Below are 27,786 nucleotides of genomic sequence, written 5' to 3'. Positions count from 1 at the left end.
TATGGAGAAGACTTGGAACTGAAGTGCCAGAAACCTATTAGATAAGTAGATCAATTATAAAGTGCAACATAACTAGTATGTTATCTATATATGTGGAAGATTTCAAACTTACATTACATTGTTTACAGTGTATGTCCTTTGAAAATACAGATCGACAGATGTGGACAGTAAACAAAAGCAGATATTATAATTCTTCACTCGACAGCATTTTGGCAGTGTGTTTAGCACTACAGCAAAACAAATTGCTCCAAGGGTTGAAAAAGTAATTCCTGTAGTCGGTATGTTGCAGACTGGAAATGTGCCAGAAGATTTTGAATCACTTGACTCATGTTGCATGATGACCATACTTCGTTAGTGATACTCACTGAAATTCTTGCAGATTGTAATACAATCCCCTTTAATGCAAACCTCATTTTCATTTAAAATAAGCTTGCACAAACAAGTAATCTATAGAAGGATTATATTTAATCACTATTGTCCATGATAAATTGAAATAGACCTACAAATCTAAGCTTTTTTATATTTCTTGTATTTTGGAGGAAGTCCAACAACTGCTGAAACATTTTTAGCTGCTTCCAAACCTAAATTAGGATTTCATATTTTCTTCCCTGTAGACAGCAAAACTGACTTGCATAAGGTCTGCATATTGGTCTTGTTATATGTATCTATGTACAAATGACTAAGACAGAGAGACCCAGGAAGATTTCGGGATCTATCACTCAGATATTCTGAATTAGCAGATGGAGATTAGTTGGTCTTAATCAAACAGAAATGAGAAATCAAACGTCAGGCAAACTTTTTACACTTGATTGCAATGCCATGATTTATACTTTTAAAAATAACATGAGAGTACTATTTTTGGACCAAATCAGGCTTGACTGCAGAATCCAACAGTCTAATAAGTTGATATTCATTATCTGCAAATCAAAAACGAGATGAGAAATTCTGAGGACTAGTAAGACCCATCAATGCAGTATTGTTACCATTCTTGGAGGGGCAAATTAATTCTTAAGGATTAAATTTATTTGTCTGAGCACAATTAAGAAAGTTTGAGAATGTAATGATAGATTACTTTTGCAGTAAAGCATAGAAGCTGTCCCAGAGCTTGTCGGTTCTGGCTTTTGTGCTGTGGTATGGTTTCCCCGATGGTAGCAGCTGGAATAGATGGTGGTTGGGATGACTCAGGTCCCCAATGATCCTTTGGGCCCGTTTCTCACACCTGTCTTTGTAAATTTCCTGAATCACGGGAAGTTCAACTACAGATGCGCTGGGCTGTCTGCACCATTTTCTGCAGAATCCTGTAATTAAGGGAAGTACAGTTCCCATACCAGACAGTGATGCAGCCAGTCAGGATGCTCTCAATTGTGCCCCTATACAAAGTTCTTGGGATTTGGGGGCCCAGACCAAACTTCCTTAACTGTCTGAGATGAAAGGTGCGCTGTTGTGCCTTTTTCACCACATAGCTGGTGTGTACAGACCACGTGAGGTCCTCAGTGATGTGGATGCAGAAGAACTTGAAGCTATTTACCCTCTCAACCCCAGAACCATTGATGTCAATAGGGGTTAGCCTGTCTCCATTCCTCTTGTAATCCACAACCAGCTTCTTTGTTTTTGCGACATTGAGGGAAAAGTTGTTTTCTTGACACCACTGTGTCAGAGAGATGACTTCTTCCCTGTAGGCCACCTCATTATTGTTAGAAACTAATATTAGGTAAAATATTAAAAAAGAAAGTGATGGGTCACTTTGCAGAGAATCTTCCCCCTGAAGTATATGACATACTGGGGTTCATTTCTTTTTCTATAACATATATATACGCGCAGTTGGAGCATTCGGAAATGTCATGAAATTTAATTTTCCTTTTTGTTTTATGCCAGTCTACTTCTGCAGCTATAAATTCCTCTCTCCCCTATGATGTATGTAATAAAACAAATTTTGATTGTCTTTCATTTTGCATGATTTTGTAAACAAAATAAAACTTCCGGGGTTTCCTCTGGACTCTGGAAAAAGAATCTTTATGGCAAGATAAATTTGCTGAGAAATTCAGTCTGTAGACGAACATGCAGTAGTGATTGAGGTCCATGATATTAAACAGTCTCTCCAGCAAGTCCAAGGCAGCAGTTCCTGTGTACTGCAGAGTGTAATAAAAATCCACAAAAATATAAAAGCTTCTTTGCCTTGTTAAACAGCAACAGACCCATACACAGCAATACCATATTCTCCCTCCCACTGGCCCTGTCCAGAATAAAGCTGCTGATAATTTTTGGTTGAATTTACAAAGTTTGCCCTTCAGTTATTTTTTCTTTCTATTGCAATTAAATCCTTTCCTACTTAACAGAAATATGATGCAATATAATGATAGATGAGCATAAATGTGTGTGCTTGAAACATTTTCATTTAGCTTCCATGCAACCTTATTATTCTTGCGAAGGGAAAATGTTAATTTTAGCTTGTGCTTTAAAATTGGTTCTTGCTGTAAATTTTAAAAAAGTATATTTTTAATGTTTAGGTTCATTCTACAACCCAAAGCAGTAATTCACAATCAGCTTCTTGAGAAACAAAAAATAGCTGAACAGAAGATCAAAGAGCTTGAGGTGAGTTCTCATCATTCATGCTTTCAGTGCAGAAGATAAAATAAAGTAAGTTGAAATAAGAAAAATCATTCTAAAAACACATCCATTACTATTTGGCAATGGCTCTTGGCCTTGAAAAGTTTACTCTGTCTCAATCTCTGTGCTAAGATGGTTGCTTTCTTTCTTCTTTTTGTAGACTTTATCTTTTCTGTGTTTGAGCTCCTTGCTATCAGTTTAAATCTATTGGCCTCCTCACTTACTGTTTTGTCTGTCAAGTTGATATTGTTAGAACATAGATGATCCTGAATTAAACTAGTTCTTTTAATAACGGCACATAATAAATCCTTTTAATCCTGTACTGAATAAACAAGAACTTCAAGCCCTACAAAAATTTCCCATTCTTTTCCTACTCTACTTCGCTAATTCCATCACTTTTCCCTGCTGCTCATACCGACTATTCCTAAGCATTTAGACAGGCAGAGAATTAAGTGGTGATCAGGCAGTTGAAGATTAGTTTCAATCAACATGATGGCCAGCACAGGCACCATGGGATGAAGGGCCTGTTCTGGTGTGTACTGTTTTACGAACACCCTCAGCATTCTAATTATCTTTGTGTGACAATTCATCGCCCTCAACTTACCCATTACCGAGGCTGGTTATTTCTAACTTATGTTATGCCATCTCTGACTTTGCAGAAAATAATGTGTCTTTTAAAATTTATTTGATTAAATTGAAATAGAAGATGCTGACAAAAGGTCTTCAACTTGAATTGTTGATTTATCCCTATGTGCTGCCTGTCTTGTTGCGTTTCTCCACCATTTTCTGTTTCTCTGTCTTTACCACCTTTCCAGAAATCCATTAGCTAGATCCACCACTTCACTGATTCTTGCTTCTCTTCTCAGCAAACTTGGTGGGTGTGCTTCTCATCCTTTGCATGTACCTTTGTTCTTCACTTTTTAAGAAATCAAATTTCAGATTTCATTGCAAGTTTTACCAAACTGCAACTCTTCTGGCCATAAGTTCTCATCATTGCTGATAGGCATTGCTTAATGCTAAGGTAGTTTACTCTTTGTGTGGCATCTTGGAAAGTTCTTTTAAAGATCAAGATTTCAAATTGGAATGATCTACGAGGGCACACAACAACAGCTAGTTCAATGGCACTGTGGCCGTCACTGAAGCTCAGCAGAGAAGTCTAAAGCCAGCCAGAACAATATTGATAGGAGACTTGATAGTTGGAGAAACAGAAAGGAAATTCTGTATCTGCGGCAGAGATGCCAGGATGGTGTGTTGTCTCCTGGGTGCCAGAGTCAAAGATGCCTCAGAATGGCTGCAAAGCATTCTCAAGGAAGTGTGTGAGCAGCCAGAAGTCCTGGTGCACATTGACAAAAATGACAGCAGTTGAACTGGGGAGGACATCCTGCACAGTGAGTATGAGCAGTTAGGAATGAGACAGAAAAGCAGAATCTTGAAGGAAGTAACCTGTGGATTACTCCTGGTGCCATGTGCTTGTCAAGGCAAGAATCAAAAGGTAAAGCAGATGAATGGGTGGTTGAGAAACTGGTGTAGAGGGAGGTGTTTAAATTTTCTTGGATCATTGGAACCACTTCTGTGGTAGGGGATAAACTGTACAAGAGGGGTGGATTGCACCCTAACTGGAAATAAATCAATATCCTTCTCAGGAGATTGGCTAGTGCTACTTTGAAGGGTTTAAGCTACTGTGGCAGGTGGATGGGAACCAGAGCACCAGGTCAGAAAGCGGAGGGATTGAGAGTAAGGTAGATGTCATGACAATAAGAACAAGCAGGAGCAAAGAAATAGATGCAATGGCACAGACAGGCTGAAGTGTGTGTATTTTAATGCTAGGAGTATTATGGGCAAGGGCAATGAACAGTGCATGGATCAGTACATGGAACTATGATGTGGCCATAAAGGATGCTTGGTTGAGTCTATTATGGGTGGTCTCCACTAAGTCCATATGGGTAAAACTCAAAAATAAGAAAGAAATATTATTACAGCACCTTCCCCACCTCCATAGTCACCCAGTCATTAAGGAACAGATATGCAGGCAGATTAAGGAAAGGTGTAATAACAACAGCGTTGTTATCATAGGGGACATCTACTTCCTTAATAGAGACTGCGATCTCCTTAGTACAAGAGGTTTACATGGTGCAGAATTGTTAAATACATCCAGAAGGGTTTTTTAAAATAAATATGTAGATAGTCCAGCAAAAGTCAGAGCCATACTGGACCTGGTACTGACTAATAAGCCTTGTCTGGAAATTTTCCTTTCATGGGAGAAGAGTTGGGGAATAGTGTTCCCAACTGAAGTTTTAGGAGAGCTATGGAAAGCGATAAGTATGGACCTTGCAGGAGAGAATTAAATTGGAGCGCAGCCGTTTTTGTGTATGTCCATAACTGGCGTGTTTAAAGGCCAATTGCATAGAGTACAGGGCAGGCATGTTCCAGAAGGGAAGGAAAAGGATAGCAAGGTAAGGGAACCTTAGATGTTGGTGATGTGGTGAATTAAAATCAAGAAGAAAAAGGAAGTGTACAATATTTAAGGTTTAGGGAGACAAAATCAAAACAGCCCTTGTGGATTTTGAAGAAATGAAAAAGAAACCCAAGAAGGGAATTAGGAAAACCAGGAGAGATCCTGAAAAGTCCTTGTCTAGTTGGAATAACAGGAACCCTAAGGCATTGTATATGTACATCAAGAGCAGGAGGATGAGACCATAAGATATGGGAGTAGAATTAGGCCATTTGGCTCATCAAATCTGCTCCATCGTTTTATTTAGGCTGATTCATTTCCCTCTCGGTCCCAGTCTCCTGTCTTCTCTCCAAATCCTTTCATGCCCTGACTAATCAAGAATCTATCAACCTGCCTTAAATATACCCAATGATTTGCTCTTCACAGCTGCCTGTGGCAACAGATTCCACAGATTTGTCACTGGCTAAAGAAGTTCTTCATCTCTGTTCTAAAGAGGCTGTTGTCCTCTGATCTTAGACTACCCCTTCGGTCTTAGATCCTCTGACGTCCTTCCTCATTCTTCTGAATTCCAGTGAGTGTAGGCCATTAAATGCTCCTCATATGAGAAGCCTTTTAATCCTGGAATCATTTTTGTGACCCTCCTTTGAACCCTCTCTAACATCAGCACATCCTCGCTTAGATAAGGGGCTCAAAACTGCTCACAGTAGTCCATGTGAGGCTACACCAGTGCCTTATTACATTCTTGCCTTTAGATTCGAATCTTCTTAAAATGAATGCTAACATTGCATTTGTCTTCTTCATCACTAACTTAACTTGCAATTTAACCTTTAAGGGAATCCTGCACAAGGATTCCCAAATCCCTTTGTGTCTAAGATTTTTGAATTTTCTCTCCATTTAGAAAACAGTCAGCACTTTTATTTCTTCTACCAAAGTGCATAACCATACAGTTTCCGATTCTGTATTTCATCTGCCACTTCTTTGCCCATTCTCCTAATCTGTCCAAGTCCTTCTGTAGCCTCTCTGCCTCCTCAACATTACCTGCCCCTCCCGTCTTCATATCATCCGCAAACTTGGCCACAAAGCCATCAATTCCTTCATCAAAATCATTGACATGTAATGTAAAAAGCGTTCCCAATAGTGAACTCTGTGGAACACCACTAGTCACCAGCAGCCATTCTGAATAGGCTCCTTTATTCTGACTATTTGGCTTCTGCCAATCAGTAATACCCTTTTCTTGCTAGTATCTCTCCTGTAAAACCATGGGTTCTTAACTTGTTAAGCAGCCTCCTGCGTGCCACCATGTCAAAGGCCGCCTAAAAATCCAAGTACACAAATTCTCCTTTGTCTATCTTGCTTGTTATTTCTTCAAATAATTCCAATATATTTGTGAGGCACGATTTTCCTTTAATGAAACCATGCTGACTTTGCCCTATTTTATCATGTACCTTCAAGTACCCTAAACCACATCCATGATGATCTACTCCAACATCTTCCCAACTGCTGAGGTCAGATTAACTGGCTTATAATTTCCCTTCTTCTGCCTCTCTCCCTCCTTGAAGAATGCAGTGATATTTGCAATTTTCCAGTCCTACTGATTCTTGAAAGATTATTAGTAATGCTTTCTCTTCAGCTAGGAGTAGCTAGGGTAGTTCAAGGATAAAGGAAATATGTGCTTTGAGGCATAGGATGTAGGTGAGGTCCTAAGTGAGTACTTTGCATCATTGTGTACAAGGAGAAGGATGTTGAGGATGGGAAGATCGGTGTGGAGCATGCTGATATGCCAGGGCATTTTTAGATAAAGAAGGCAGCATCAGGTTTCTTATTGAGGGGGTTAATTTCATCATAATATTGTCAAGAATGTGGCTTATCATCAGCTTCTAGATGGCAAATTTTGATAAGAATTATGTGCTAAGACTTACCAGTAACATCTCAACCTGTCAAGAATGAAAAACAGAAATAATGCTGGATTTGAGGCAACAGTTTTGTTGCTGAAAGAGCTCTATTCTTCAGCAGTTTGTGCAAATTATGCTGGAAATGATTTATAGGGATTGATAAAATAATATTTAAAATGTTTTACAGTAAGTTTTTCCATAGTGTTCAATTAGTGACAATTACTGAAAACGTATGTGGTTGTCAGACTTTTGTAAGGCACGTAAATATATTTTGAAGTTGAAAGTTTCCTGATTTCCTGATATCAGAACAGGAAGTTGAACAAGGAATCCAGGTTGAAAATAAATTGGATTCTATATAAGACAAACACAATAGATATAATATAATTTGATTTTGAAATAGAGCAAAGAAGATATGACATGCAGGAAATCTTACTGTGTATCAATGAATGAAGTGAATGGAAAGCAGCCTGTTTGAATCGGTCAAAAGACTCAGGAATTGGGAATAATGTTGTTTCAGTTCTTGCAAAACAATTCAATTTTGGCTACATTTGAAGAACGCTCTTTAATTTATGTGAATTTTTCAAATATTGGGCATGGTGTTTATTGGATGAACTGTAAATGCAAGGTACTGCTATTGTATTGCTGACAACAATATGTTATGGTAGCTTGGTATGCAATTTGCTCCATTTACTTAATGTTCAGCAAGGGCATAATGTACTCTACTTCTGAAATTCTACTCCAGTGAAGTGATTGGAATTGGAGTTAGTAAGTGGAGTACAGCTTCTATATCATGTGTTTAATGCATGCAGTGTTCAAATCTTTCAACCTAAGATGAGCGATGATTGCATTAGTTGAAAAAGCTCATGGTGATTACTGTTACTATGGCAAACACTGAACAGGAAATTTTTGAAGCAGATGTTCTATGTTTTGTGAAGTATATTCTGGAAATAATATTAAATAGTTATATATCTTGAATATAATCTTGTACAGGCTGTTCCCAGGATACAAACTGGCTCCATTTTTACAGACAACTATAAGTTGATTTTGTCCATAATTTGGAAATTACACTATCACTCTATGGTAACCATACCTGTACAGTATTATAATAAATGGCACCCAAAGCACATAGGTTGATAAGAAAGAACCACTACAGAGAGAGAGAGGGAGGGAACTTTTTCTGTTTTTATTGGGAACAAACATAAGGAAGTGCATCAGAGTTTTGAATTTTTATTATGGGAGCTTGTTTGTAGTAGGCATGTCCTTTAATTGAGTGTTTATAATCTGAGGACAGCCTGTATGTGTACTTACATTATAAAAATATATTCATGATGGTAGAAAGGGAAAGGATTACCTGTGGCTTCTATCTCGACACTGTTCCTTTTCAGGTTGTGTACAGTGCATGGTGCTAAAATGATAAAATAGTTGGAAACTCTTTCCCTTTCCTCAGTGCCTTTTCATGTTCACTGGCTGTTCCTAACCAAGGAATTACTCTTGAATTGCACTCTTAGGAATGTAGATAAATATAGGAGCTACTTAGTTAATTAAATTGTCCTAGAAATAATAAGAAAGTTATATTAGATAGTCTAGTTACAATGTTGTTTGAGGGAAGGATGTTAGCGAACTTGGTGCTTTAAGATAATGCCAAATATTCTCTTCGATCTTCAGTGACCAGCAGAAGTATACTGACTTATGAGATGTGAAGCAATGCTTCTGTTGATACTGCTGGCAGATAGCAATACGTTGTCACCATCACTAACATTGCATCTAATTTGTTAGATTTGTGAACTGTACTGGATAGACAAACTTGCTGCAACTTGCCATCGGGAAAATTGAAACCACAGTTTTAAACTCTTACAAATTTCTTTACACCAACACCATATCCATCATCCTTGTGCTCAATACTGAACAAGATTGTTCATTACATTGGAATTAATTTTGGCACCTGATTGGGCTGGGCTTTGGATTACATATCTGTACCATTAATATTAAAAAATCTAAGATATCAAAAGGCATGGATTCTTGCCTTCATGCACGTTTCTTTTGTTTTTGATGTGATTAGTCAATGCAGTCCTTACTGCTTGTTTTATTCTTTGCAAACTTGATATCATCGAAAGCATTGATATCTTAACTTGCACCAACACGTTCACTGATACCGTCTTTGTTCAAACTTAGCTAAGCTGTACCTCAGTTTAAAAATTCTCATTTTGCCCTTCTCTGACTGTGATGTTTCCCCAGTTTTTTTACTATTTGAGAAACTGGCTCTCTTCTAAATGCTAGCCTCCTTTCTCCCTCTGTTTAACTGCTCCATCATGTTTACTAGCTGCTGCAGCCCTAAAGAATTTCTTTGCTAAATCTCCGACTCTCTCACTTTTTTCTTTCAAAAAGATCCTTTAAAATAAATTACTTTTACAGCTTTGTTCATCTGCCTTTGTTTCATTTTTTTGTGGCTGCGCGTCAGTTTCCATTTGATAATTCTTAAAGTGGCCTGGGATGTATTTACTATGTTGAATGTATTGTATAGTATTGTTAGGAGTAAAGTATCTAAGGAAAGGCAGGAAGTTTTCCCAAATTCAGGCCAATGTTTATCCCCTGTAACTAATGTAATTCCTCTTCCGTTTTTAACACTGATATGAATTTGAGATATTGTTCATGATTTGTAGTTATGGCAAATGTTTTATTAGGAATATAAAGATTATATTTCCCCTTTGAAACTATTAAATACTTTAATAGATTTGTTTTTCTTTGGTATCAACAGTTCTGTAACTGTCTCCCCTGGCATTTCATATCTAATCCTTGATATTAGTTTCATTGTCCATCTCTATTTTTTCTGAAGTCATAATTTCCCCAGAGTTGTAGTATTGAGAAATGCCACAGTTTATTATTTTGTGGAGCACTTTAGCTATACAAATATAGACCGGGGCAGCAAGAACAACTGTGGCAGAGGAGGAGGAGAAATTCATTGTTAGAAGTACTTCTTTGAACAGTTCATTTTTGGCTAAAAGATTTTCATTAAATTCTTGTGTCTTTGGGAAATATCAACTAGAACAGGTATTAGTTGGGAAATATTTTGAAAGTAGAGCATGATGTCAAAAAGTTTAGAATAATAATGGAAGAGAAAGAGAACACTTAAAGTAATCTAATCTTTAAGTTTATTTTATATCATTCCTAATTTTTATAATTGAATGATTTTTTTTGTGTGTATTGTGCCTACACACCTCTGTAAATTCCCAATACAAGTGATGAATCAGCTTGATCCTTAATCCTGGAAAAAAATTGTTCTTTTGGGAACTTCCAATATTAATATGATGAAAACTTATCTGACCTTGTAAATAATGGGAACTTTAAGGTGCAGATGTTTCAGTTGTAGACTTGGTGCATTCCCATGTGGAGGTGTGATTGGTTATTTAAGTTGGAGCTCCCTGGATGACCAAGTGAATAAAACAGAACTGAAAAAGAGGATATTGCTAATGTCTGGTTGATAGTAAGGTCAGAGAGGAAGCAAAAATGGAAATAAGGGAATAATTAAAGCAAACATAAAAGTGTAAGAAGAGGTTATCCAGAAATATTCTATATGGATGAATATAGAATAAAATCTGTTAACAGGAGAAGGGGCTGATAAGTGATCAAAAGAGACATTTATTTATTAGGCAGAAGCTGTGGCTGAGAATATAATGGAATATTTCAGGTTTCAGCTTGGAAGAAATTACTCCTGGAATATTAGCAAAGGAAGATGGTTCTGAAGTTCTGAATGGGTTCATAATGGAGAAAGGATGTTTTAGAAGTGATGGCTTTAGTTGGTAATCAAATCACTGAGTCCAGGTGAGATACATAGGAGCATCTTTCCTGTAGTGTAAGGCAGGAAATTGTTCAGGCACTGTCTATAATCTTGTAAACATTTAAATTTGAAATAAAAACACAAATGCTGCAAATACTCATGGTCAAGCAACAGCTGTCTAAAGTGACAAAGTTAACAGTTCATCTCAGAGACTTCACTGAATACAATAAAAGTTGCAGAGAACTCTATGGGCCAAATGGCCTAATTCTGCTCCTATGTCTTATGGTCTTAAGATGGTGGGAGGAACATGTAAGACGAGGGGAGTAATTGATGGTGAGACTGGATCCACTGGGTACTAAGAGGCTATTATGCTGCTTTGTCTGTGTTAAATGTTGACAGGGCTTTAAGACATGCCCAGCAGATCAACCTGACTAATGAGAGTAAAATGTCTCTATTACTAGAGGTTTCAGATGGATGTTTGGAAGAAATAGCCAGTTCTGATACAGACAGATAAAGCTAATTCCCCAAAGCTGGAGGATTGGATAGAGATTTGAAAGTGACAACTTGCCCAGATGCATGATGAGGTGTTGTTCCTCGAGCTTGTATTGGGCCTTGTGGGAGGTTGCGCACACAGACAGATTAGAGTGGATGCGACTTGGAGAATTAAAGCAGCAGCTAAGTTGGATTCACTCTGGACTCCATATGAGTGCTGCATAAAGTGATTACCCAATCTGCAAAAGAGTGTGGCATCAAGAAGCCCTGGTAAAAATGTCGTGGGTGGGCATCAGAAGTTAAGCTCCAGTTGTTGCACAGAAGAAGGTGATTGTGGTTTTAGTTGGTCCACCAATCTGTTCCCGAGAGCATCCTAAGACTCTTGGTAGTGTGGAGGATCAGAGGGATCTTGGGGTCAGAGTTCATAGGACACTCAAAGCTGCTGTGCAGGTTGAATGTGTGGTTAAGAAAACATACAGTGTATTGGCCTTCATCAACAGTGGGATTGCGTTTAAGAGCCGAGAGGAAATGTTACAGCTTTATAGGACCCTGGTCAGACCCCACTTGGAGTACTTTGCTCAGTTCTGGTCTCCTCATTACAGGAAGGATGTGGAAGCCATAGAAAGGGTGCAGAGGAGATATACAAGGATGTTGCCTGAACTGAGGAGCATGCCTTATTAGAGTAGGTTGAGTGAACTCAGCCTTTTCTCCTTGGAGCAACAGAGGATGAGAGGTGACCTGATAGAGGTGTATAAGATAATGAGAGGTATTGATTGTGTGGGTAGTCAGAGGCTTTTTCCCAGGGCTGAAATGGCTAACACGAGAGGGCGCAGTTTTAAGGTGCTTGGAGGTAGGTACAGAGGAGATGTCAGGGTAAGTTTTTTACGCAGAGAGTGGTGAGTGTGTGGAATGGGCTGCCGTCAATGGTAGTGGAGGCGGGTACAATAGGGTCTTTTAAGAGTCTCCTAGATAGGTACATGGAGCTTAGGAAGATAGAGGGCTATGGGTAACCGTAGGTAATTTCTAAAGTAAGTACATGTTCAGCACGGCATTGTGGGCCGAATGGCCTGTATTGCTCAGTAGGTTTTCTATGTTTCTATTTCAGGAGTTCCTCAGGTTCATATTCTATACCTAACCTTCCATCATGAAATCAGAAATGGATATGGGTGACATTTGCACAATATTCATTCCCGTTCACCGTGATGCAAAGTTCAAAATTTCAAATTAAATTTATTACCAAAGTACTTGTATATCACTATGTACAAAACTGAGAGTCGTTTTCTTGTGGGCAATCGCAGTAAATCGAAGAAGCACAATGGGATCGATGAAAGACTGCACCCCCTCATTTTGATTTGGGTTTTTTTAATTTGTAGTTATGTAGAAAATGTATAAAAAAACTAATATTTAAAAAAAAGAAAGACTGCACCCAACAGGACAGATAATGTGCAAAAGACAACAAACTATAAATACAAAAATAAAGAGATTTAAAAAAAGAGAAATAATAATACATTAAATAAATAAGCAATGACTATTGAGAACAACATGGAGTCCTTGAAAGTGATTCCATATGTTCTGGGAAGGTTCAGTGATGGGGCGAGTGAAGTTATCCCCTCTGGTTCAAGAGCTTGATGTTAAGGGCTACAAACTGTTCCTGAACCTGGGGGTGTGGGTCTTGACACTCCTGTATGTTCTATACAATTCAATAAATGAACCAAACATACAAAAATAAGAAGCAGGAGTAGGCCATTTGACCCTTTGTGCTTGGTTCATTAAGATCAAGGCATTATGGTGGAAGATCAGTAATCAACATGTATAATCTCCATTTCCCTTGCTTCCTTCTATATTAAGATGCTTTTTAAAAAGCATCTTGCTGAAGCCAGTCCTGCTGAAGGATCTCAGCCCAAAATGTCAACTCTACTTTTTTCCATAGATGCTGCTTGGCCTGCTGAGTTCCTCCAGCATTTTGTGTGTGTTACTTGGAATTTCCAGCATCTGCAGATTTTCTCTTGTTTTTGCTTTTTTTAAAATCTCTGCTTTGAATGACCTCGATCACTGAGCCTTCCTAGTCCTCAATAAAGAAATTGAAAGATTCATCATCTTCTGTTTTGAAGAAATTTTGCCTCATCTTTGATCCGCATAACTTATTCTGAGACATTATCATCCTGATTCTGGGCTTCTTAGTGAAGCAAAAATTTAGCCTATGAACCTCTGTAAGAGCTTTAAGTTTCAGTAACATCTCCTCACATTTTTTTAAACTCTAGAGAATGTACAGCAGTCTGTTCCATCTCTCCCACGATCCCAGGAACCAATTTTACACAATTTGTACTTCCTCTACGGAAGGTACACGTTTTTGGGTAAAGGAGATCAAAGCTATAAACAATGCTTACTTAGACCCTGAATTGAAATAAGGCCTCTTTTTACTTAAATCATTTGCTAGCACGTGTGTATTACTTTCAGTGATTTCCCACCCCCCACCCCCCCCGCATGTATAACCAGGTACCCTTGAACATCTTAATTCAATCTACCAATTGTTTAAAAAATATGCTTTTCTAGTTTGTGCACTAACAAAAAGTGCCAATTTTACAATTATATGACATGCTGCAGTATGTAGACAATATTCGGTTTGGGAATGTCATTACAAGTAATGTCATACCTTTACATATTTCGATCTCCATGGTCCTCTTTGGAGCTAGTATGGACCTAACTGGCTGAGTGGTTTCTTTGCATGGAGTAACTTCTGATTCTGCACACAATTAGAATGAATACTTAGCCCCTTGAATCCGTTCTGTCTTTCAAGAAATCATAACTGACTGGTGAACCAAACACTTTAAAGTTTTGCTCTCATGTCACTTAATGCCTTTAGTACAGCAATCTTTGAGATTAACTGTAACCTTAAATCAATTCCTGATTACCCAAAACAAATGTTTCAAATGATATCCCCCCCCCCCCAACTCCCTAACTGAGGAAACTAGTTTCTCTCTATCAATTTAGTTCCCACTCACATCCTAAAAACTTCAATCAAACTATCCATTTACAATCCAAATTCAATGGAATTCAATCCTGGTATGTGTAATCTCTTTTTTTGTAATTTGAAGCAGGAAACCACACAACGTTCTGGTAAAGCTGCATTGCATATTCCAAATTGGACTCGTTTTACCAAAGAACTAGTGCTTGGAACTGGGTCAAGACAATTCATGATCAGGAATTTGCATAGCTGCTGTATAATTTCTACCCCCGTCTGTTCAGGTTCTCTAAAACTTCCTGTTATAGCAGAACTGCAGCCACATTATCCCAGTCTTTGTGACTGTAGGTATTTTTCTCTAACTTTATTCCAGCGATCTCTTTCCTCATCAAAACCTAATTTTGAGAAGCTGACCTATTTACTTTTTAAATCCTTTTCTATTTGTGATGTTCTTAACTACACTCTAGTTCACTGGCCTATTCTCAATTGCTACATCAGCAGCTACTTAAAATATTCTTCCAATTTGTATAGTTTATTCTGCATGGGATCTAATCCATTCCTATTATTTGCAGTTCTTTTTGAATAAATGACTGAAGTTATAACTTAAGAGATGGTGTGGCACCAAATTTTGAACAAAGCTTGAAAGTTGAGTAAATTATTGGAGATGAGGTAAACATGCTATTTACTTCAGGTTTCATTTGACTATCAATAAATTTGGCATACTAAAGTCCTATTTCATTGTTGATTGGAGGTACTGTCTCATTCAAATCAGTAGTAATTTGTAGCATTTCCGGTTTATTTCATTGGAAAAATGGTAATTGTGACCATATGAACTTGCCTTAAATAGAATATTCTGTTTGTTTATGTATTTTAGAGATACAGTGCACAATGAGCCCTGCAGCCCATCTATTTAACCCTAGCTTAATTAAAGGACAATTTGCAATGACCAATTAACAAACTAACTGGTACATCTTTGCAATGTGGGAGGAAAGCAGTACCTGGAGGAAACCCACACATTCAGAGGGAGAATGTACAAGCTTCTTACAGATGGCGTTGGAGTTGAACTCTGAATTTCACACAGTGCGTACCAGTGATATTAAACCTGTCTCTGGCTTGAACTCCAATGCACAGTTGTGCTAACTGTGATGCTACCATGGTGAAATGGAGGTGAAGGTTGTGGAACACATCAATTTGTAGCAAATGGATATTATCCTGCTTAGTCTTCCTTTTTGAGATGTTGATCCATTCAGAATATCCCTTGGCTTGCTTTGTTCCTTTTTAAAATTAAGCATTGATCAAGCATAACAACAAAATCTATCTAATTCTGTATTAGAGCCAATGATCAAAATTATGAAACTAAGTTAAAGAACAGTTTGTTAGTAGCGTTAAGCAATACCTTCATACATATTAACATTTTTCTATCATAAAAGAGACTGCTCAGTTGAAGCTTTATTTTCACTGGAGAGAATATTCAATACCCTAAATATTATGCAACTATGGAATAAAGTTTTTATTTCTTCCAGATATACCAGAACAAATCTGCAAACGTATTATAAATTAGTATTCATATTAGTTATATAATGCTTTTCCTGTTTTAAGTTTTAATGCATAATGCATTGGGTATAATTTTTATGCAATATTATAATCAAAGCTTGCTTATAAATAGGTTATGGGACAGCTCTGTTCCAGGAATGCTGTTGTCCTAATTTAATTACATGGTGAATTTTGTAATTACCATATTCTAAATCATGATTAATATTGATATTTTTCATATAGTTCCTTTTCATGTTTGTTCTAAAACGTTGTCTGTGATGTTCAGTGATGTGGTTTGTAATTTATACATCCATTTCTGTAAACATGATCTGCAGTTTAGACACACCACATCATATGGTAAGCAAACCCCAGCATCCTGTCAGAGGAAATTCTGTTGCATTCACAGTGGGCCTTTTCAGATTTGGGATGAGAACTGTACAGCTGTGTGCATTTATTTTGAAAAGTCATCCTGAGAGCGGTCACATCCTGAGATGCTGATCATTACCCAAAAATAATACAGTACTGTAGGAAGCTGCATCAGGAGCATCAGACACAACAGACAACCCCAGCAGATTCGCAGGTGAAGTGTTCCCTCATCTGGAAGGACTGTTTGGGGTCCTGAATGGAGGAGAGGGGGGAGGTGAACTTTCTACCATTATCTTCTGCTTCCTACCGTCAAGCCAATTATATCCACTAGAGTGGGCATGTCCCCTCTCCCTGGATCCCATGTGATCTAGACTTCAAGATTAGCTTCCGAATAGCGCCTTGTCAAAGACTTTGCTAAAATCCATAGAGATAACGGTGAGTGTCATGGTAGCATAGGGATTAGCACAATGCTATTACTGCTCAGGGCGTTCTGGTGTTCCAAGTTCAGCTCTGGTGCCTTTCTGTAAGGAGTTTCTGTATGTCTTCCTCATGGAATGTATGGCTTTTCCCTGGGTGTTCCAGTTTTCTCCCATGGTCCAAAGACATTCATGGTAGTTAATTGGTCATTGTAAATTTTCCCATGATTAGGTTAGGGTTAATTCGGGTTTGTGGGGTTGCTGGGGCAGCATACTCTGTATTGTTAAATTACATCCACTACCCTTCTGTCATCTTGCATTTCTCTTCAAAAAAAAAGCTTTAACAGATTTCTGAGACATGATTTCCCACATGCACAAAGCCTTGTTGACTATCCCAAATCAGTCCTTATCGATCCAAATGCTGGTAGATCCTGTCCTGACTTTGCTGCCCTTATTAAATAATGGTAGAACATTAACAACCATCCAGTCTTCTGGTATTTCACCTGTGTGTAACAAAAATGCAAATATCTCTGCAAGAACTTCTACAGTTTCCCAAAAGGTCCAAGGATGCACTTGGATCAGGGTCTGCAAATTCACCCACCTTACTGTGCTTTAAGGATGCTATTACTTACCTTCAGCAATTTGTAAATGGTCCAAGACTTTGCAACCCATTTGCCTCAATCCCTTAGCTTCCATGATCTTCCCTATTATAAAAACTTATGGGAAGTATTCATTAAAAATCTCACACATCTCCTGTAGCTCCATACATAGATGGTCATGTTGGTCCTTCATGTCACCTAATTTCTCCCTAGCCATCCTTTACTTTTAAAGTACCTGCACAATATTTTGGGACTTTCCTTAGCCTTGCCTGCCAGAATTATCTTGTGCTGTATTTTTGCCCTTTTAATGTCCCAAGTCTAATCCTCCCCTTATACTTATTTAAGGGTTCACTTGATCTTAACCATCTAAACCTGATGTATGCCTTTTCCTTAAGCATATTTTATGATCCTATTTTTCTTGTGTTTAACATTCTACCATCCACTTATAAGTTGGAACACCATAACTTGTGTTCTTGCCAGCATCCATTTCCATCTTTTTGAAGGTCTTAGTGGCTTGGATGTATTCCAATAAATTAGCTGTCAGATCTTTGTTCTGGTTTACATTTTTCAAACCCTATTCTGCAAATTCTCCTAATAGATTCACGGAGTTGTGGAGTTGGAATCAAGTTTATTATCACTAACCTGTGTCATTAAGTTTGTTGCTTTGCAGCAACAGTACTGTGCAAGATAGAATTTTTTCTGTTACAAAAATAAATCGTATATAAGCCAAATAATGAAGTAGTGTTCATTGGGTCATGGACTGTTCAGTATTCTGATGGTGAAGGGAAAGAAGCTGTTCCTAAAATGTTAAGTGTGGGTCTTCCAGCTTCTGTACCTCATCCCTAATGGTAGTAAAGCAAAAGGGAATGTCCCACTTGGTGGAAGTTTTTAATGATGGATGCATTTTTGCTCTCACCATAGCCTTCTTGATGTCATACCTTGATCCCTGGTAGGGTGCTAGATTTCTGGTCTTGTACACCATGGATCTTGCCTTCAACCCACTCTGAATCCCCTGATTCATCCAAAGCTTCTGGTTTGTGAAGATTCTGTATGCTCTTGAACATTCACTCATCCATGCAGGTCTTGATGAAGCCTGTGACGACTGTGGCACATTGTTTCAGATCCAAAGATGAATCCCTGAATATGGTCCAGTCCATCTTCCTTGACCTCTGCTGCTGTGGTCCTCTATCTCTGGGCAATATACTATAGAGCACAGCCAGGTGATCAGACTTGCCAAAGTACCCATTAGGAGTCTCATAGCTGGTAGACTTGATTATACTCGGGAGCAGGAGGGGAAAGATTATTCATTTCAATATTTTTATTTCTTGACATTTTATTATGTCTTTCATTCTAGATATTTTTACTTTAAATTATTAATGTTGGAAACATTTTTTAAAAATTACAAAAAATACCCTCCCCTCAGCATTTTGTTAAATGTGGTCATACAGTTTTGGTTTGTAGCCTCAGAAAAACAGTGCCTGATGTCAAGGTTTAGCGAGGTCTCACCATCATGCATTGTCCAACTTCTGGATACATTTTGTTAGTGAGATTGGCCCTCTGCATCTGACCAGGATGGGAACTGTGGCTGGTGAACTCAGCTGGTGGGCCAGGTATGTTAAGATCTGCCATGTTATTCAACCCTGTATTCTGTAAGCTGTCTTGTAAGAGGTTCTAAAAGCCTTGGGAATTAAAATGTATCAAAGCTTAATAGTTTTATCCAATTTTTGAAAACTCTTAGTGTACTGGAATATACAATGGTATAATTTGATTATAATCAAATGTAAGAGAACATTCATCTATCTGGGTATGAATGTGTAATTGACTAAAATAACATTGTTTTTTAATGCCTAAAAAGTGACCTGCCTTATACTTAATTATTAATTTGATCCTGTAATTGACAATATGGAAAACTATAAATACTGCTGGGCACCTTAGTTTCATGGTTAAGTCACTGTCTAAAACTGTAATTATTTGAAGCGCGTAGAAAGTGAATATTCAGGATCCTGATACAGTGACTGACATGGTGCATACAATCTTTTCTGTATGAAGCTATGCTGGGCACTTGATTTGGCAGACGTGTGCAGAATAAATTACTAAAAATAATCTCCTTTGCGGGGGCTTTAGGCTGGTAGTGGTTACTGATGTAATGCATTGAATGTAGTTCTTTGCAAAAGGGCAGAGGGGAAATAAGACATTTCTGGTAGGAGTGGCATTCCTTTAAACTGCTGACGCATTCAGCTGTTTGTATCTGTTGCTTCCAAAAGACTGAACCCAGAATGTCTTCCCCCACTAAGTTCTTTCACAAGTGAACAAAGCTGTATCTGTAATTAGCTGGAATATGTGAAAGTTTTGCACAATGTGCTTGTGTGAATTTCTTTTTTTTAAATTGAATCCTCTACTATGCAATTGAAATATGGGTTGCTTTGTGCCTAATGTCCTGAAACAGTACAGCCATTTTCTGACAGAATTAAAAGCTTTTTAAATGTTACAGATACAAGTATTGTGGTAATGTTGGCAACTACCAAGAATTGTTGGTTTCATTGCTTCCCCTAGTCATTACCAGCATCACAGCAAAGATAAAGTAGAAAGCATTTCTTTTGTTGGTCAGATGAGATATGGAATACTGCAGAGTCATTAACTCAGAATGTATTCACGTTGTCTAGCATGTTCTTCTAATCTGATCACATGTATAAATTATTCTTTCAAATAGAATTTAGTGTAGCCTTTGAATTGAGGATACAATAAAAGCTGATTATACGTCTGGGGTAACACTTCTAGCTTCCATTTTCGTGATTCTGATTACTTTAATTTATAGTCCTTCAAAATGTCATGCCTCACCCTTATTTTGAAAGAGCAAGGAATGCTTGATTTCTTCTTCCCTACCCCAGCCTTGATTCATAAATTTCCATGAAGTTGTTTCAAGAAGTAAACTTGTAACCAACACTTCTGTGGAAGTCTTACCAAACATGTTGAACTCGAATCATTGACTACTGGGAGTATAAGCAGAAATTGTTGGAAGCACTCAGCAAGTCATGTGACATCTGTGGGAAGGGAGGCATAGTGAGTGTTTCAAACTATTGATCATTTGTTGACTTCATTAACCCATTTAGTCTCTGCCATCTATTAATTTGCTTATAACATAGTCATAGCAGTGCTATGGTTCATGGATCTGTTCTCTCAATGATTTTTTTGATTGTTAAAAGATCACATTACCATTAGTATTTTTGTTTTCATTTCTTGTGTTTACCATTCAGTTTGTCTGTTTGATTGAGTGCCCTGTCTTTGATTATGTGCTGTAATCCTCAGCCAGTCACTTAGTGTAACCAGTACTGACAAAAACATTCCTGCTACCCAACAGACTTGGGCCCACACACCACAAGCATCAGGAACCTAGCCATAGTGCAATATGACTACAAGCTTTCACCCCACCAGTGTGACATCATTGCCAGTTGAATCTAAGAAAAAAAATTCCCTGTTTGTAAAAATAAATTGGTACTTAGTGGAACATATTGTTCGTAGCCGACTCAGTCTCTTGGGCAATGTTTTGTAAAGCCTTGAGCCCTTCCATGCTGTAAAAAAAGTGACTAAAACATGCTTTACTTTAAAACAGAATATTCACCATCTAAGTGTCATAATTTTATATAATTACATCTCCCCTTGGCCTTTGTTCTAAAATTCCCCAGCCCTGGCAACATCTTTATAAATGTTGTTTCTATCTTCATGGATGCATTCACATTCTTTCTGCAGTATGGTAAGCTACAAAGTGAGCAGCTTCAAGTTCCTGAGTGTCATTGTTCACTGAAGATCTCTCCTAGGTCTAGCATATTAATGCAATTATGAGGAAGGTGTGACAGTGGCTGTTTCATTAGGAGCTTGAGGATATTTGGTACATCATCAAAGATTAGCAAATTTCTACATATGTACCATGGTGAGCATTCTGACTGATTGCATCACCATCTGATATGGAGGTGCCAAAACACAGGATCAGATAAAACTGCAGAAGGTTTTAAACTCAACTAGCTCTATCATGGGCACTAGCCTCCCCACCATCAAGGATATCTTCACTTGGTGATGTCTCAAAAGGTGGAATCCATCATCACCCAGGACATGCCCTCTTTTTATTGCTACTATCAAGAAGGGGGGACAGTAGTCTGAAGACATATCTTTTCATAACGTAAATATCTTTACTTGTGTATGTGAAGGATGTAATAAATAAAGTCAGTTCAATTCCATTCAATTCAACATTTCAGGAACAGTTTCTTCCCCTCCACCATCAGATTTCTGAACAGACCGTGAACATTGTTGCTCTCCTTTTGCAGTTCGAATTTATTTTTTATATTTCCAATTGTAACTTGTATTGCATTGTACTGCTGCCACAAAACAGCAGACTTCACAAGATATGTCAGTGAATAAACATGAATCTGATTCTGGTAACTGGATTCTTGCTAGAGTTGATTAGGGTTTTCTGCAGTTCTATTGTGACTTGCTCTTTCATTTTATTCTTTGACAGATAGCACGACATGCAAAATATTTGCCCTTAATCATCGTATCTCTATAGATATCATCTTTAGTTCTATAGATGTACACCCCAAGATGATAGTTTCTGTCATGTGTTATCATGTTATCATCATGTTATCCTTGCGTGGGAAGAGTTCCTGGTTTGAAACATTTGGTGATACTATGGAGCAGTTAGTTGAGCTGTTGCCTCACAGCTCCTGGAACGTGGATTTGATCCTAATCTCTGGTTGTGCTTGTGTTCTCTCTGTGACCATGTGGGGTTCTTCCAAGCACTCTATTTCACTCCCATATCCTAAATACATGTGGGTGGGTAGGTTAATTCACAACTAAATGGCTCTAACTGAGAGAAGCTGATGGAAGTGTAGGGAGAATAAAATGGTTTAGTATAGGAATAATGTAAGGAATTAAAAAGGCTGCTTAATGATAGGTAGTGACTTGGTAGGTTGAAGGACCTAGTTCCCTGCTGCTTCTCACTGTGACTCTATGCTCTGTTTCTGGATGACTTGTAGCTAATTGCACATTTGGTAAATTTATTTTACCACTTAAATGAATGTCAGATGTGCACTCTAAATCTCTAAACAATCTTTGGGCAATAAGCAGGAGTCTTTTCTCTTGAAACAAACACACATTGCTGTGGGAAGCTTCCTGCACTTCAACATTACAAATACTGTTCCATCCAAAGAAACCCAGTGAATAAGAATTAGAATAAGCTCATAATCTCCTCCTTCTCTAAATCGATTTTGTTTGTTAGTTGGAAATTTAATCGGTTTGTACCATACATATTTTATCTTCGGAAGTGTGCAGCTGTTAAATATATTTGGAAATAAATCATTGTTGCTTTGGGTGTAACCTTTCATCATTGATTCAGGTTGGATTTGAAATACTAACTTGCTTGTTTTCTCCTGAAAACTGAAAGAACTTAGACCATTTTCTCTTTTTTCTTTAGCTGTGTAGATTGTGCTGTTTAATCAGTTTTTTATCCTAGATCGCAAGCATTTGATAATGGGTGGTTGGAATGTGTGGTCTATCACTAACCTGCCTGTACAAGCTATGCTGGTGCACTTTTAGGCAAGAGGCACACTAATTAACAAGACTGGTATTAGCTCATTTTTAAAGTGTATTGATTTGGAAGCTTGTAACATCTCTTCTGTTCATTTTCATAATAAATTTAATAACAAATAAGTAGTAATTTATATATTTAACATAAGATTAGTTTAAAAATAGCATTTGACATAGTCCACCAAGATGTGTATTATTATAAACAACTTTTCCTGAGGTACTAAATATTTAACATGAATAATAATCTAAAATGAACACAAAATGTTGACTATAAATATCTACTGTATAAATCGCAAATCTGTCAGAAATGAAAATTGTTAACTTCCAGTTCTTTCACCATATTTTCCAAAATTTGTTCATCTTCTGAAATTGTGTTCTTATTCTTATATTTCCAGCCACTATTTCATAATTTAACATTCCTATTCCTTTTATTTATATTTACTTCTGCTTTTCAACAGGTTCTTGTTTATGGAGAAATAAAAGACTATAGATAATGGATTCTGGAACAAACAGAAACAGCTGGTGAGCTCAGTGGATGAAGTAGAGAGGGAAAGGAATTGTTGACATTCTGGGTCAGTACCCCGAGGATGGAAAGGGAAAATGGCCAGTATAGAGATGAGTGGAGATGGGTGAGATAGACAGTTAGTGGACCAGGGACGGGTGAGGGCAGGTAAAGTCATGTGGGAGGAAGATGGGGTAGGGTTGAGAGACAGATGCAAATGGGTGATAACTGGAAGCAGACGAGGCTACAGATGGCAGAATGTGATCATGGGAGCTGTTTAAGGGAAAAATGGGATATAATCCCTCCCTTAAATTATTACCTTCCTTACTTATCAGCTTCTAGCACCTGTAGCCTTCATATACTCAGTTATCACCCACCAGTCTCTATCTGTATCTTCACTCATCCCTCCTCTCCTCCTCCCCCCCGCCCAGATCTGGCTCCATCTACACTCATTTCCCCCCCCCCCCTTGTCTACTTCCATCTTTCCATCTATCATGCACCTACCTCTGTCTCCCTGCTCCCCCACCTAGCTCCAGTGGCCCTTCACCCTTCACCTTCACCACTTCTTGGTGCACCTACCGTCCCCTGTCTCACCCTCCCTCTGCTCCTCTTTATACCAGCAATTTTCCCTCTACCACCCTGTTTTGATGCAGGGTGTCAGCCTGAAACATTAATGTTTCATTTACCTCCATAGATGTTGCTCTACACTTTGACTTCCCCCAGCTGTTTGTTTTAGGTTCTTAGTGTATAGGTGACTCTTCAATTAGGGGCATTTTGTCTACTTGAAATTCTGAAAAATGAAATTTTGTTTTGTTTATTTTATAACCTTTATTTTAGGTTCTGGAATGAAGACCAGATCTTGGTATTGAACAACCTTTAAGAGAACTTTTATATTTTAGGGCTTTTTTGCAGAGTGTTTATGAATGAGTGTCATTACCATCAAAATACTGAATTTAATTTAAAGTGAAATGACTAACAAAGATTTCAAAGTCAGTCCTGCAAATAAAAACCATATCCTTTAATAAATTTGTTTTAACTTATTTTGAGTACATTCAGAATATATTTTTGAGACACACTTAAGAGTGCCAATATTTTCCATGGTTAAACAGCAAAACACTTGTTTACTAATTAGACTTTATTGGAATTTTAACCTTTTTTGACAGAATGCTGATTTTGGTAACAAAGCAGTTAACTCCAGCAAATGAGTTCAGACCAATATTGCTAAACGAAGCTTTATATTCCATCAAAATTTGCACAGTGATGGTAATGACAAAATGCTTTTGCCATTGACAAATAATAGTTCTAGTTTAACTTTAACTCTGATAAAGCACCTATCCAACTAGAAGAAGCAACACCTTCAATTAAACACATCCTTATGGTCTGCACTATTTATCAAAGTTCCATAAGAGATCACAGTTTTTAAGGCAGATGGCTAGAGAACTTTCCTGAAACCATCCATGAACATAGGCAGCCCAGCTAAACTAAGCATTGTCTTGTCTTGTTTTTAAAAAAAATAATAATGCTTGTAAAACATCTGCCTAACTCTCCCCAACTCAAATTTCAAACAGATTATAGAGATCAAACATGAGGAAATCTGCAGATGCTGGAAATTCAAACAACACACACAAAATGCTGGTGGAACACAGCAGGCCAGGCAGCATCTATAGGGAGAAGCACTGTCGACATTTTGGGCCAAGACCCTTCATCAGGACTGAAACGTCGACAGTGCTTCTCCTAATAGATGCTGTGCCTGCTGTGTTCCACCAGCATTTTGTGTGTGTTGTTTAGATTATAGAGATCATTAGTTTTCAACTGTCCATAAGAGAGAACACTTTTTAAACACTGGCAAAATATTTACTCAACTCTACACACACTTTGTTTTTATCAGTAAGACTTCTGAAACATTCTCAGAAATCTCAACTCTAAAAAAAGCAACACTTGAAACTTAAAACTCTTTCTCGTAGTCTCCATTAGTGCATAGGTGAAGCCTCAGGAAGATGGAGGTCATTCTGTTCTTGTTGCTGGCCTACTGGAGATTCTGGTGGGGTATTCTCTGCTATAAAACTTTGTACTGCCTGACTTGCTTTATCAGCAGCCTTTTCGTTTTTTTGATTAACTCTCACCTGTAATTTCTTCTGTCTCTTTGGTAGCTGTGAGATGATCTTAAGTTTTCTTGTCTGTCTTTTTTTATATCTCTTTTTCTTTCAAGGTATTTCTGATATTTCATTGGGTCTTTAATTGTGTGTCTGTATTTTTTTTGATTGTCACCCACCTTGACAACTTCATTACCAATTGTGTGATGGTAAAGTCATAATGGTTATGACATTTCTCACTTTTTAAAGAAAAAGTTGGCTAAGTCTCACACTTGCTAACTAAACTGGATAGCTGGCTTGTAAATGTTATTTCTGTGTATTTAAATTAAGTGAAATTATTTATTTCTCAGTATAGTAACTCATTTGATAATGACACATAAACATACTCTCAGATCAGGATAAAAAATCTTTAAATTACTCAATTACTGGGCAGTCTTCTGTCATGACAGCCACATGCTCCCCTGTCTCTTTTCCTTTTAATGGCAATCACATAAGCAGTTGTTTGGGGTGGGGGGAACTTAATTGGTCTCTAAAATGTGTTGCATATTGGTAATGACAGAAGTGCTAAGGACAGCAATTTCTTTGTCATAAATGTACAAATTATATAAAAAAGTAACCCACATGAATTTGACGTGTTGTAAAAGTTAGTGTGAAAAAACACAAACTAAAATTTCATAAATTTACCCCTAGTACTTTATTTTGAAGACAAAGTTACAGAGTCTGGTTAGGGGACAAGCCCTGATTGAGAACTTGCAGAACCTGGGTCTCTGTACCTCCCTCTGCAATTGAATCCTCAACTTCCTAACTGGAAGATCACACTCTGTGCGGATTGGTGATAACACATCCTCCTCACTGATGATCAACACTGGCGCATCTCAAGTGTGTGTGCTTAGCCCACTGCTCTACTCTCTGTACACATGACTGTGTGGCTAGGCATAGCTCAAATACCATCTATAAATTTGCTGATGATACAACCATTGTTGGCAGAGTCTCAGGTGGTGATGAGAGGGCATACAGGAGTGAGAAATGTCATCTAGTGGAATAGTGCCGTAGCAACAACCTGGCACTCAATGTCAGTAAGACAAAAGAGCTGATTGTGGACTTCAGGAAAGGTAAGACGAAGGACCACATACCAATCCTCATAGAGGGAGCAGAAGTGGAGAGAGTGAGCAGCTTCAAGTTCCTGGGTGTCAAGATCACTGAGGATCTAAACTGGTCCCAACATTATCAATGTAGTTATAAAGAAGGCAAGACAGCAGCTACAGTGAATTAGGAGTTTGAAGAGATTTGGCATGTCAACAAATACACTCTAAAACGTACACAGTTCTGCCGTGGAGAGCATTCTGACAGGCTGCATCACTGTCTGGTTTGGAGGGGCTACTGCACAGGACCAAAAGAAGCTACAGAAGGTCGTAAATCTGGTCAACTCCATCTTGGGTACTCGCCTACAAAGTACCCAGGACATCTTTAGGGAGAAGGTCATTTTTAAGGATCTTCAGCACCTAGGGCATGCCCCTTTCTCACTGTTACCATCAGGTAGGAGATTCAGAAGTCTGAAGGCATGCACTTAGAAAAAAGCTTCTTCCCCTCTGCCATCTGATTCCTAAATGGGCATTGAACCTTTAGACACCACCTCACTTTTCTTTAATACACTGTATTTCTGTTTTTTGCACTTTTTAAAATCTATTCAATATACATATAATGTAATTGATTTACTTTTATTTATTCAAAATGCTGGTTGAAGACAGCAGGCCAGGCAGCATCTATAAGGAGAAGCACTGTCGATGTTTCGGGCGAAGGGTATTGGCCCGAAACGTTGACAGTGCTTCTCCTTATAGATGATGCCTGGCCTGCTGTGTTCCATCAGCATTTTGTGTGTGTTGTTTGAATTTCCATCATCTGCACATTTCCTCATGTTTACTTTTATTTATTATTATTTTTTCTCTTCTATATCATGTCTTGCATTGAACTGCTGCTGCTAAGTTAAGAAATTTCGCATCACATGCCGGTGATAATAAACTTGATTCTGATTCTGAAGCCCAAAATTGTGTAATTCTGCATATTCAAGTTTTAAACTCACTTAAAAATTAAGAGAATATTATTGATGAAGCATACTGAAAAAAAAGTTTAGTTATTTTTGCCTAACTTTTTAAAGCTACAGTACTTGTTTTTGTAAAATACATTTTTTTTTCTTGAAAATCTACCCCAGGGACAGAAAGGTTATGCTAATGAAAGAATCACCCATCTATACGATGCCTTGAATATAGGAGAGTGACCTATGATGGCCAGGAACTGAGATTGAGGAGGAGATTTTAAAAAAAGAATCAGCCATGATTGAATGGTGGAGCTGATGCGATGGGCTGGATGGCCTAATTCTGAATTTAATTGACTATATTTCTTACATCCTTCACATATATGAGGAGTAAAAATCTTTATGTTATGTCTCTGTCTAAATGTGCAATGTGCTATTTTTAGTAATTTATAATAATTTATAATAAATAGAACAGTCAATATAACATA

At 37.8% G+C, this 27,786-nt stretch overlaps 1 protein-coding gene across 1 annotated transcript in view; it reads left to right on the top strand.

Annotated features, from left to right (window-relative positions):
• pfdn1 (prefoldin subunit 1) overlaps positions 1-27,786 on the top strand; it is a 79,674-nt gene that overhangs the window by 17,194 nt on the left and 34,694 nt on the right. The window contains exon 3 of the mRNA XM_059990303.1: positions 2,508-2,592. Coding sequence (XP_059846286.1) covers positions 2,508-2,592 — 85 coding nt within the window. The remainder of the gene's footprint in view (positions 1-2,507; positions 2,593-27,786) is intronic.

Source organism: Hypanus sabinus, chromosome 15, assembly GCF_030144855.1.
Source record: "Hypanus sabinus isolate sHypSab1 chromosome 15, sHypSab1.hap1, whole genome shotgun sequence".
In the NCBI taxonomy this organism is placed as follows: domain Eukaryota; kingdom Metazoa; phylum Chordata; class Chondrichthyes; order Myliobatiformes; family Dasyatidae; genus Hypanus; species Hypanus sabinus.
The sequence above is the reverse complement of the archived record's forward strand: the minus strand, read 5'-3'. Positions and strand labels throughout refer to the sequence as shown.